General features: G+C 36.6%; 1 protein-coding gene across 1 annotated transcript in view; it reads left to right on the top strand.

Moving 5' to 3' along the window:
• The window catches only part of TTC33 (tetratricopeptide repeat domain 33), a 51,260-nt gene that overhangs the window by 13,666 nt on the left and 24,555 nt on the right, over positions 1-13,039 (top strand). The window contains exon 2 of the mRNA XM_082784182.1: positions 11,740-11,821. Coding sequence (XP_082640308.1) covers positions 11,740-11,821 — 82 coding nt within the window. The remainder of the gene's footprint in view (positions 1-11,739; positions 11,822-13,039) is intronic.

The raw sequence follows: 13,039 nt of genomic DNA, 5'->3' as shown, positions 1-13,039 counted from the left end.
CATGAATCTGGGTGTTGACAGAAGTGTTTTTAATTGTCTTCAGCCTAATCTGTCAATGAAACTGTACTGTTTGTCAGAAGATTAACTTTCCATGGTATTACTCACACATAATTTATTTTTCTGGACATTTTATTTGATGTATTGCATATTCTAAACTAAAATAGTGGTTCAGTAAGCATTTCAGCTTTTGGTTTTCAAAGAATATTACTGGTCTGAATTTGATAAATATTTTTTTGAGATTTTAAAGGAGACTTAGGGTCCTAAAAGAATTGTATAAAACAAGTGTTTGGGGATGGTAGAATCACACGCTGATATTGAAATAAGTTTTCTAATGTTTCCACTTTCTAATTTTCCACTGAAAATGCATTTTGTTATAATTTACCCCTGCTAAACCATCTTTCGTTGCCAGATTGAAAAATTTATTTGCAGAGCTCTGAATGTGAAGGTGGTAGGAAGCTATTTGCTATGGATGCTGCTTTTATAATGTATTGTGTGTTTTATGAATATCACAATATTTGCCTTGTTTAATCAAGTAGGGAGTGTAAACTGCTTCTACAGCATCCAAAAATATACTTGAGATGCTGGTGTACAATATAGTGGTGCCACTATTGCTTAACAAAGGTCTTTTCATTGTATTTGTATAGCCAAATGGAGAATTAGACTGGGGAGCTGCTTGATGTTTTAAAATAAACAAATTTTTGGGTTGGTCATAACTTGTTTCAGATCATTGTCATGGTATAAGAAGCACAAGTGTTTATGCTGGTGCAAAGTAGGGGGCAAGAAAGAGGAGACTGAGAAGATTGTACTACTGAGGACTGACTAAAAGTGTTTTTACAACTTTTTATTAATACATTTTGTATTTGCCTTTCAAAAATTAATTCTCATACTTCTGTGTTGTGGGTGGAACTGAATTAACTGGGTTTTGTGAATTTTGTATATTAGTGGCTGATTTTATTTAAGAGAATTGAAGAGAAAAATTCCAAGTGATAGTAGGGCTAAACTGTTAGAATCACTGCTGATACACAGAATGAAATAAGCAAATGCTAAAATTAGAATAATAAATATTAAAATGGAATTCGTTTACACAGTCTAATATCTGTCATACTCCGTAAGAAAGTTTTAGGTAGAGAAAGTTTTAGGTAAATTAGTATAAGCTATTGTATGCAGTATTGCATCAGTATGGGAGAAATCTTTAACCTGGACTTTTATAGGTAACTTATAATTGTTGAATATATTTTAACTGATTGTAACAATGCCTGAGATATTCATTTTCAGTAATTATATCCTGAAAATAAATTGAGAGGTTGAAATTTTAAATAATGAGCAAAACATGAAAAAAAAAAACACGAAAGAAAACAGGGTGAGTGTATTTATGTGTCTAAAGTGAATTCATTGACATTTGGAGTTTGTGGATGAATTAAATAAAGGATTCATTTAATACAGGAAATAGATTTATACAAAAGATAAGGCATTAGCGAGTCAGACTTAATTATGTTTATCTAATCAGTGGAATCAATCTAATGTTTAAAGACATAAGGTAGTAAGGAATATATGTTAAAGGGCATACTTTTGTAATTGAGACATCCTTTCTTCAGATACAAAGCTGAAGTTACTTTTGTAATTGAGACATCCTTTCTTCAGATACAAAGCTGAAGTTACTTTTGTAATTGAGACATCCTTTCTTCAGATACAAAGCTGAAGTTACCAAGTTTTGATTACTTCACTTTTTTTTTTCTTCAGAAGAAAGGTGTCTTTTTTTTTTTTTTAAAATTCAGTTGTGTGGATTATCTGAGCAAATTCATCTCTGCTGTCCTGCCCTTTGCTGAAAGTGTGTTGTAAATTCATGAGTAGTTTAATGGACAGGATGTCCCTTCCGTAACTTGAAATACTCTTTGTATGTGTTCCCCTGTAGATAGAGCATGGGAATTGAGGCATACAATAAGAGAAAGAGGAAGACTTTATTTCAGAAGGTAGGCTTTGGAAGCGTAAGATAGTGTAAAATAAATGGCTTAATTATTGGTACCAGTAACCAGTGTTGATAAAAACATATGAAACATTAATTTTTTGTTGATATTTAATAATTTATTTTTCATCTTATATTGTGGTATGAGAAAAATGGAAGGAGCTAGTTCAAACAGTTTTGGCTGTTATTCTCACTTAATAGGCAGTATTTATGTGCGTGCAAAATCATGCTGCCAAAACCCATTATCGGTCTGAATCTATAGCTTCCTGTAAGGCTGCTCATCAGTAGGTGAGCATTTTATTTAGTACAGCACCTCAAGCAGTACAGCATATTAAAATAACCATTTTAGGTTATTTTAACTGTTGTGGGAGTGGGAGCACAAACTTGTGCTTGCCTCTTCTCCCACCTTAGCGAATATTTTTCGTTCATGACACTTAGGCTCACTGCTCCTTGTACCTGCAGTGCTGGTAGTCAGAGTTCCCACTCTACTTGCAACTTTAATTTTAAATTTGTATGTTTTTGTATATTTGCAGGTCCTCCTGGGATTTAGAATTAATTGTATTCATTTGGTTTTCGGTGATGATGGTCCCTCCCTGTAAACAATCTGTTAATGTTATGTCCTTTTATGTAGATTGTACTGTTCATTGCACAATTATATTTCACTTCAGGATAATTGACATTTTTTGTTTACTAGTACTTGGATTGATACTTTAGTCATTTTATGTCAATACTTTGTAATCATGTCAGTTATACTGGAAGAGTTGCTTGACTTGTAGGTCCTTTCATGAGTTGTAAATCATAATTGCCCACTATAAGTCTCACAGTGCCATGGAGAATGACACATTTCCCCTGTCTTTATCTGTGTCTTTTTAATGTAACTTCTTTAATTACTCAGTGATGTTGGTATCAGCAAACATCATAAAGAGGTCAGAAGTAATAGAAGGAGAATTACATTATTTAGTACAGGTAAGAGGAGCATATCATCGAGTTGAAATGCAGCTACACAGAACAGAATGTGAACAGGCTAAAGGCTGCTGCTTCTTCTGTATCACCTCTCCTCAGGTGTTTTGCACTATATATTGTCCTTACTCCCAAGCAATTTTTTTTTTTTTTGGCAGTAAGTCATTGTGAGAGGGAGGTAAAGAAATAGTGTTCTTGAAATCCGTGAAGGGAGGGGGGGTTGTGTGTCTGTGTATTTGCTTTCTGTGTGGTGAACAGCGTTTGACTCTGTCCTAGTTTTTATGATTAATTTGTGAGAACTAGTAGGACCATAGTATGAGGTGCTAGAAATGGAGCTGTCTGCCATTTTGGACAAATTGAAAGGTTGAGTTGAAATGCCTATTCAACTAAAAAAATGACCTAGTTGTAATGACTCTTCAACTAAGAAAACAAATAGCATCCATCATTCTAGCAGTACTTCGATGTTTCTAAAGGATATCTGAACAGATATCTCAAATAAGACCGGAATACAGCCTCAAAATTGCTTTAAATAAATCACAACAGTTTTTCTTCTACATCTTTCTTCCTGTTGCTTTCAGAGGAAGTACTGTTGAAGCTGTTTTGAGGAACTGAAGCTTTGTATTTAAGATTTCATACTAGCAATAATATTGCTTCATTACCTACTATATTAAAATATTTATAAAATATTACAACTATTGCAAGACCTGAAACTTGATTTATATTCATTTGGAGCTTTTGCTTAAGGATACCGAAGTAGTGAATTGATTTCACTTTAACTATGCAATTCCTTTTCTTACGAAGTTTGTAAGGTTACTATGGCCTGTTCTTAATTGCTTATGTAATGGAGAAATGGCAGGTTCAGGAATAATAAAACTTGTATTCTTGTTCATGATTTCAATTTATTTGTGTAAACCTCATTTCTGCTCTTATTTGTCACTGATTATTTCAGCTTCCTACAGATCTGTCATGCATAGAATCACAATCATCTAGGTTGGAAAAGACCATCAAGATCATCAAGTCCAACAGTCGACCTGAACTGCTGACCTAGCACTAAACCATGTCCCTTAGTGCTATACCCACATGCCTCTTAAATGCTTCCAGTGATTGGAACTCGACCAAAACGACAATATCATTGTCATTTTGATTTTAGTCAGGTAAAGTTAAATTATAGGGCTGGGATTTAATGAAAAGCTCCATGTTCATAGATAGTTGCAAATCAGATCTTAGAAACAGCAAGAGGGTTCCATAGGTGTTTAAGCGAGAAATATCTTATTTCTTTTTGAATCCTTAAAGTCAAACATTTATCCTTAATGTAGCTGAATTTTCTGTGATAATAATGAAAATACTAGTGACTGAAGTCTTTCTATCTGGTAATGTTTCTGTAGTTAATTAGGTATGCAGTCACAGACAGTAGGGTCTTGTGGTTTTTATGACAAAACTAGAACAGCAAAACCACCACTTACATGAAGGAAGCATAGCAAATTCTTCCAGTTGTGTTCTTCCACTCCGAATAACATCCTGGTGTTGAAGTTAGCAGCTTGTAGAGAACTTCTGCTATTAACCATTCTCACTTTCAAAATTGCACTACAGAGTTCTGAATATTGCCAGAAATAATTAAAATTAGCCCGAACTTGTCATTATTTTGACTCATTGGAGTATTTTTGTAGGATCATTTACAAAGATAAGTCCTTTTGATTACCAGGGAGCCAGTGCCTAGGATGCCCTGGGATGCTCAGTGTAGGAGGGCTCAGGAGGGGAGGAGGTGAGGGTATGGTACTTGATTGCACTAGTGATGAGTCAGTAATGTAATCCTATTACAAGTAATTTCCTCTGTGTTACATGATATAAATAAGTTTTATATCTAAACCATATTTGGGGGTGTGGGGAGGTGGGGGCTGGAATTATGAAGTAGCAGTGCCAGGCCTGAGGATATTCTTCAGCAGGGCCAGAAACAAAACTCTGTAATTCCCAGTTTTTAGAATTTCGAGTGTAATTGACATGTTTAGCAGCCTGCAACTTGTTCAGGTTTATGCTGATTGTAAGGATTATTTTAAGAAGAAAAAATACGTACTTCTGTCTTTCCTGAAGCAGTGCTTCTCAATCAGCATTGTGTGATGAACTGATACTATATTAGTAGTTTTTCAGTTAGCAGTGAGAGAATTGACTAGATGCCAGATAAGTTGCATTTGTGTTGCAAATTAGCTTGTCTTCTTACAGGTAAGTGCAGTATCTGAGTGGGTTTGACCATGAATCAGATTTGCCAGATTGTAAAGAAGGATATAAAACATGGCAAAGGCAGCAGGGCCCTCTGGTCACAGTTAAATGTAAAATGTTTTTGTGAAAGACATCTTATGACAGACTGTCAAGTCTAGACACTGGTTACTCCCATCATTATCTACTACTTTCAATTTGTTGCATCAACTCCTGTCATTTGTCATTAAAATAATTTACTGCAGTATGCTGCATACCTGACCCTCAAAAAAATAAAATAATCATGAAATAGTAGTAAGTGATTTCTGATAAGGTTTCTTCACATGTTTTATGTGAGAAAATTAAAATGTTACTCTGCATGAGGAAGGATGTCTCTATCAGAGAGAGTACCAGAATCCTGATTACATGTTTTTCAGTCCTGCACATTAGCTACAAGAATACCTTTCTCTGTTATTGGATTTGGTAGGTTTTCTTTGACAAAGGCAGTTTCAAAAGGAACTGCATTTACCTAATAGATGAAATGATAAAAACTTCCATACGTACATGTGCCGATGAAATACAGCTTCAGAAACAGAGATTGAACTCATGTTGAAAACCTCATTTTGTAATTTTGGAATGATGATGGATGGTAATTGTTTTGGCATGTGATGAAATGGTATTTCTCATCTCTTCTTCTGTGGAAGTTCCTAAGAGAGATAAGTCTCTTTGAAGTAAGCTGTTTAATTGTAGGCTATATTCAGCTGATTTAGTTGTAACAGAATTTTGCTGCATAAAAAATTCTGCTGCATAAATCTGACTTCTTTTCACTGTTTACACTACGTGTGTCTGGATATCAATGACGTGATATCATGGTGTCTAATATGTGCAGGAACATGAACTCTTATGAATACTTAAGCTTTGAAATGATGGGCATCAGCTGTGTGCATGCTGTTTTGTCCAATGGTAAGTTCTGTATAGTTCACCAACTTGAAGGAGAGCTACTTGAAGAAAAGCTTGTTTGCATTTATCTGGCATTTACTGTGGGGTAAGAACATGTATGTGGTCAGTTGCTGTTGAAGAGCTATAACGTACTTCTTTACCTGTGGTAGTTAGTGTGGCCATACTTGAATCAGCCTGTTTAAAAAAAAAATAATAAAATGTTTCCTTGGAAACTGTAGCAGGTAGCAAAACAGACAGTTTTAACTTTATCCCTTTAAAATCACAGGTAATGTAGATTACATTATTTACCATAAAATAACTATACTGTTGAGCTGCAGCCTGTTGGTGATTCATCAATAGCATCAGAATTATCTGCAATTAAAAAAAAAAAAAAAAAAAAGTTTGAAGACATAATAATCTTGGGAAGTCTGCCTGTGAGCTTAAATGTGCTGTAGGTCACTAACAATGGATTAACAAAATTAGATTAACAAAAAAAAAATGTTTTAACCTGCTATTGCATGTTGTTCTTGCTAGATGCTTATATAAAGTACCAGTTCCCTCCCCACACCCAGCAGAGGAACCATTTTACTATAAAAAGATGTGTCTGTCATAGAGGACTTTGAGGTTGTTTAACCCAAGAAAGCTGTGCTACTATTCTCCTTTATTGCTTTTAGTTTTCTCCTTCACCTGTTCGTGAATTCTCTCCCACAGTGCAACCCTGCATCATCACCCAGCTTGTGAGAAAGAAGTTGGTTCCTATAATCAGATTCTCATTGGCTTTTCATTTCTCTCTGCTTTCCATTTTATGTACCCTGTATAGTTACTGGCTGGTGTTCTTTTCCTCTACCTTCCACCAAAGTTTGCTGAATTTGCCCCAACACTCTATTAAGATTGCTCTTGCTGGTGTTTCTGGTGGCCACAGACCTTTCACCTTCATCCTCTATGATATGGTTCAAGTATTCAACATGCTCTTTTTGAAATCTTGTTTTCCTCTGGCCTCTGTCTAACTGTGTTGTTCATCGTCCTCCTGAGACATCTGATCCTCTCCAAGTCCCTGACAATTTTGGGGGGGTTATATCCTCTTTTCTGCTGACATGGCACTTCTGTGATTTGCCTCTCTCCTGCAGGCTTGTCTTCTGAATTTACTACCATCTCATTTCTTCAGTATATCTTAAGATGTTTTCAATGTCATTCTGTATGTGCCCTGTTTCAGTCTCTGCCTGAAGCATCAACTGAGGCAAGCCTGTCAGAGTAAAACTACAGGACTCTCGTGTATTATATGTTTTTTTTTTTTTTTTTTTAAACCCAGAAGCATCTAATTAAATACAATTAATGAATGTACAAATTTGGCATAACAGTTTTGTTTAAGAGCACAAGAGATCCCGTTTTCCCAGAAGTGTTATTGAAAAAATGAAGTGTAAGCATAAGATGTTTGTTTCATAAGTTCACAAAGCTGTACGAAAATCTGCCAAGTCTCTATAGCTCCCAGATGGTCAGTAGCATGTCTTAAGAGAGCAATTTTAGTATTTCAGGGGAGCCATGGGATTTCATGTCATTAAATAAGAATTGGCAAGATCCATCACATCTTGTACTCTGAAACCATCCCAGATGTGTCCAGTTTTCAGTAATTTCTTCTTTTTTTTGGCATTTCAGTGAAGAAAATAATAACTATGTTCTGGTTATAATTGCATAATCTTTTGCTTTGTAGTAAGGTGTACTATTTCATTAAAATCACTGGGTAGATAAAAGTCAGTATACTGTATCTTTGTACTTGCATAAATAGCAACTCAATACTTCAAAATAAGACAATCTTTTCTTAAAAATGTTTTGTATTACTGAAGTTTAGAGGCTTAGTTACAATGCATATTAGGGTTTTACTTTTGCAGCAATATTAATTTGATTTTATATAAAATGAATATATGGCCATTATTAATGTTCTGTGATTTCTTTATGGTTACATTAGATAAGCCTTATAGTAATCCCGGCTGTGTGAAAATTAATGACTTTGTAAGATTCTGTTTTGTTTTCATTTTGTCGGAAGATGATCAGATGTCCTTTTAAACTAGATGCCACTGAGGTTGCTGATGTCATACAATCATACATAATCCTAATAAACCCCTGGACATTTTTCTACTCCATTTTCTACCTCAAAGCAGGATCAACTAGAGCAGCTTGCTCAATTGGGGTTTGGATATCTTAAATGATGGACACTCTACCACCTCTGTGGGCAACCTGTTCCAATATTCAGTCACCCTTTACAGTATTTATTTAAATGTATTTCTTACATCTAAACAGAATTTCCTCTGTGTCACTTTATGCCCATTGCCTCTTTTTTCTGTTGCTGGGCACCAATGAGAAGAGTTTGGCTCTCTTTATTCCTGCACCCACTTCTGAATCAGATATCTCTACGCTTTGATAAGATCTCCCGAGAGCCTTTTCTTCTCCAGGCTGCACAGTTCATATCTCTTAGCCTCTCCTTACATGATAGGGCCCTCCATGCCTTCAATCATCTTTGTGGCCCCTGGTTCATGTCTCTCTTGTGCTGGGCAGCCTGAACCTGGACGCTGCGCTCCAGATACCATCTCACCAGAGCTGAGAAAGATCCCCTCCCTCAACCTGCTGGTGATGCTTGAAGCCCTCCATGATGCTGTTGGGTTTCCTTTCTATGGGGGCATATTGCTGGCTTATCCTCAGTTTGCTGGCCACCAGGACTCGTTTTTTTTTTTTTTTTTCTGCAAAGCTGCTTTCCAGCCAGTAGGCCCCCAGCCTGCTGATGCTGGAACTATTTCCCACTGTGATAAATATCAGAGTTTTCTGAGGAATGTTTGTAATATCACCAGTGGGTGGATCTGGGGTTTTTGAGCCTCATTCTTGTTTGTGTTGCAAGTTATTTTATTTTTTTTAAGTACTAGGTTTCATATCCTTTTTTTCTGAAGGCACATAGGATTCAATTGCACGTTGCTGTACATCATCTGTGCTATATATAGCATGTGTTCTGGATATATGTGCTCTCATTCTCTGTCAGGCGCATTGGAAGGAGTTAAGTTAGGCATGTGATCTGCATTAAGATAAATGGAACAGCATTAAGCAAAAATTCTTTACCAGACATGACACGGTAGTTTTTGCAGCTTGGCTGATGGATACTGCCTTGTTACATGCTAGTAACTCAATTGTATGAGTTTATTTGCTTTCTAAGAAAAGAAATGGGAATAGCAAGTGGAATATTCATTAAATTTGTTTCAATTAAACCCAGAGCATGAATATTTATGTTGAAGCTCTCTTTTTCAAAATTATTTCTTCTTCCTTACAGTAATAAAGGTCCTGTACAATTCAGTTCAACAGGACCCTGAGGGACAGTAAAATGATCAGGTTTTTAATTTTTTTATTTTAGCAACTCTACCTATGTGTTAGCTCATTTCTTTTGTCAGCCAAGGCGTATGGTTTTACTGGAACACTGTTTTTACAACTGTATCTCTACAACTATATTCCCAGGTGACTTTTTCTGCAAGGCTTCTGATATTTAATACAGTTTGTAATCTTCTTTTTTAGAAGAATGAGGAAGACAATTCTTTTACAAAGACCTATCTTTATAGAAAATATTTTTTTCCAAAGTTTGACTCACTAGAGCAAGCAGCATGGTTCACTTTCTCTAATTCAGGACAGGATCAGTAGTTTTTCCCTTTTGTCAAAGATTGATTTTTTTTTTTTCCTGACAAATGAATGTTTACTCTTCGGCACCTTTTGTATCACTGAACTGCTCTGTTCAAACATATATCATACACAGGGTACAATGTTTTTGTGAATGAATGGCCTACTTTCCCTAGACTATCTTTATTCTGTTGACAGACTGTTGACAAATTGGCAGCAAAACTCAACAGAATTTTGGGCTATATTTGCCTATATTTGGCACTACCTTCAGAGGTAGTGTGCTCTTGCTGTGAGTTTTTTCTCATTAGACTGATATTTTGATGAACCATGATGTCCTCTTCATAGAAGTAAAATGCTTGTTCTTGAAAAGAAGCTTTGATCTTATGCCTTTCTACTTCCAGAATGCCGGTGTTATACCTTCTTTTCTATCTATTAAATAATGTCACTGTGTTTGCTCAGGTTTCTAAAGTCTTCTGTTTCTAACCTGTTTTTTTTTTTTTTCCCCTACACTCACTGTCTTGTGGCTTCCTGAATGGCCAGGACATTGCCTAATTGAGCTCAAAACCCCTTTACTGGTGTATTTCTCATAGCTAATGAAGGTTTTGTTGTGCTGTGTCTATGCTGTGTTTAGACAAAGCTATAGTTTTCTACTGAAAAAGTGTTTTTCTTGCTAACTAAATGATGGCTTATGTTTCTACTAACACGTAAAAAAATTGGTTATGCTTCCTGTAGTTTGAACACCTGCCCATGGAGAATGAACTGAGATTGCAAATGCACAGCTGGAAGCTAAACTTTGAGGAAATGGGAAAATGTATTGAAACATCTTTTTACTTGTGTTTTATTTGAGTACTAAGCATACTTAGCAGTGTCACCTACAAACATTTACAAATAATACCTGAATCATTACTGAGTGCTCAACTTCAGTTGTGTTGCTTTTCCCATCTATTATTTACTTCTGATCAGTTCAGAAATTTATGGTCTTTATGTGACTGATTTGGTGTGATGCAAGCCAGAGGACTGAAAAATGGGGAAAGGGAAAGAGAAGAGAGAATGGGAGTGGGTGAAGGTAACTATTATAACTATCACGTGTGTATGAAAACTAGTTTTACCTGCGTTATATTAAAAGTGCAGTGCGTATTTCAAAAGTAACTGATTTCGTACCTTCACAGTGAAGTTAGTGAAGTTAATAGAAATGTAATGGTTCCTACACAGTTCTGTGTCAAAGGTGAATTTTGAAATGGAGGATTCAGAGAAGTTGCTGCATTCGGCAGACTCGTTGATGCTAATATGTGGCTTTCTTTTAGTCTGGAAGATTGCACCCCTCAAACTGTTTATTATGCTGTCACAGTTTTTTGGTGTACTTCAAAACCCTAGTATAGGTTTGTCAAAGTTCCATCTCTTTGTTTAGTCAAAGACCTACTTTTTATTCGGTTTGGTGAACTCATTTTTTCTGTTTTCTAGGGGAGGGCAACATATTACAAAGCTACTGTGTATCTTCCCAAAGTTGAATGATTTTAGTGTACCTGTTTACTTTCTGTTTCCTTTTTTTCCTTATATACTAAAGTTACTTGAACTTAGGTATTTTAGTCTACGTAACAATACAGAAATGCTGGTGTGTAACTCCAACAAGCTTTTGAGGTTGAAAACAAATTTGAAATGATAATTGTAGTAAGGCATGTTGCATTCAGATTATGTTTTATAATAAGTGACTGAACATGATTTTTGACAACGAGGGGAAGTGGATTAAGTTCAAGAATTCTAACTTTCGTTCATTGGTTTGACATAGGTTTCCTATGTTAACTTGTAAATTCAGTTGAGGCAAGTTGTACAGTAGTACTTAGCACTCAGTGGTCACAAAAAGAAATACCCAGTTCCTCAATGCAATTCAGCATGTTTTATGAGGAAGTGATTAGAAAAATCATTAATATTAATGAGATGCTTTGGCATTTTAATTAGGAAAATGTCGGTTTTTAAAATAGAAATTCTTAATATAAGTTTCATTTAAATATAGTGAGAGTGTAATATTGTTTTAACTGCAGGTACCGGGAGGCTATTCAGAAGTGGGATGAAGCACTTCAGTTAACTCCAGATGATGCTACGCTTTATGAGATGAAATCACAGGTAAATCATGACAATTCTTTGGGAATGTAGAAATTTAAACTCTGTGGTCATTGACCAGATACTGGCTGATGTTGCTGTATGCATAAACTACATCAAAATTAATTTAGGATTTCCATTTATTCTTAACACAAAGGAGTATCTTGTAGCAGGAGTTAAAAATATGCTGTATTCCAGTCAATCATAATAAATAACATCTTTGCTAGGAACTGAATTAGGATGTTACAATGTAGAAGAAGCAACCGAAATACCTGAAAAATATATTTTTGAAGGAGCAGAGAGAGCCTTACTCTTGACAGATGAACAAGATTAACAGTGTGCCCTGGCGGCCAGGAGGGCCAACCGCACCCTGGGGTGCATCAGGTACGGCACTGCTAGCTGGTGGAGGGAAGGGATTGTCCTGCTCTGCTCTGCGCTGGTGGGGCCTCACCTCCCGTGCTGTGTGAAGATTTTATCCTCATTATAAAAAGGACATAAAACTATCAAAGAGCATCCAAGGGAGGACTACAAAGCTGGTGAAGGGTGTAAAGGGCAAGACATATGAAGAGCAGCTGAGGTCCTTTGCCAGGGGGCCCAAAAAGACCCTTGGTTTGCTCAGCCCAGAGCAGAGCAGGCTGAGGGGAGGCCTCATGGCGGCCTGCAGCTCCCTCACGAGGGGAGCGGAGGGGCAGGCGCTGAGCTCTGCTCTCTGGGGACAGCGACAGGACCTGAGGGAACGGCATGGAGCTGGGACAGGGGAGGGTCAGGCTGGGGCTTAGGGAAAGGCTCTGCACCCAGAGGGTGGTTGGGCTCTGGGACAGGCTCCCCAGGGCAGTGGGCACAGCACCGAGCTGCTGGAGTTCAGGAAGCATTTGGACAACGCTCTCAGACATATGGTTTGGTTTTTCGGATGGTCCTTAGGGGACCCAGGAGTTGGACTCAATGATCTTTGTGGGTCCCTTCCAACTCTGATATTCTGTCATTCTACAAAGTTTGACTCTGCCATTAGAAATCTGCCTACTCTTTTTAGTTGAAAGAGTTGGCTTAATATTCTCAACATTAAACACGGGTACTGTACACAAGACATGCTACACTCCGTTTTCACATTAAGTATTTCAAAGATAAATTAGTCTTGGAAAACAGCATTAGATGGAATATATTTATGACATTAACTCATCAAAGCCTTTATTTTACAAATGTTTTGATGAAAAAGGCTTGCAGCCATCAACACTTCTTGTCAAA

Source organism: Aythya marila, assembly GCF_965140915.1.
Source record: "Aythya marila genome assembly, chromosome: Z".
In the NCBI taxonomy this organism is placed as follows: Eukaryota; Metazoa; Chordata; class Aves; order Anseriformes; family Anatidae; genus Aythya; species Aythya marila.
Note: the sequence above shows the minus strand (reverse complement) of the source record. Positions and strands in the feature narration are given on the sequence as shown.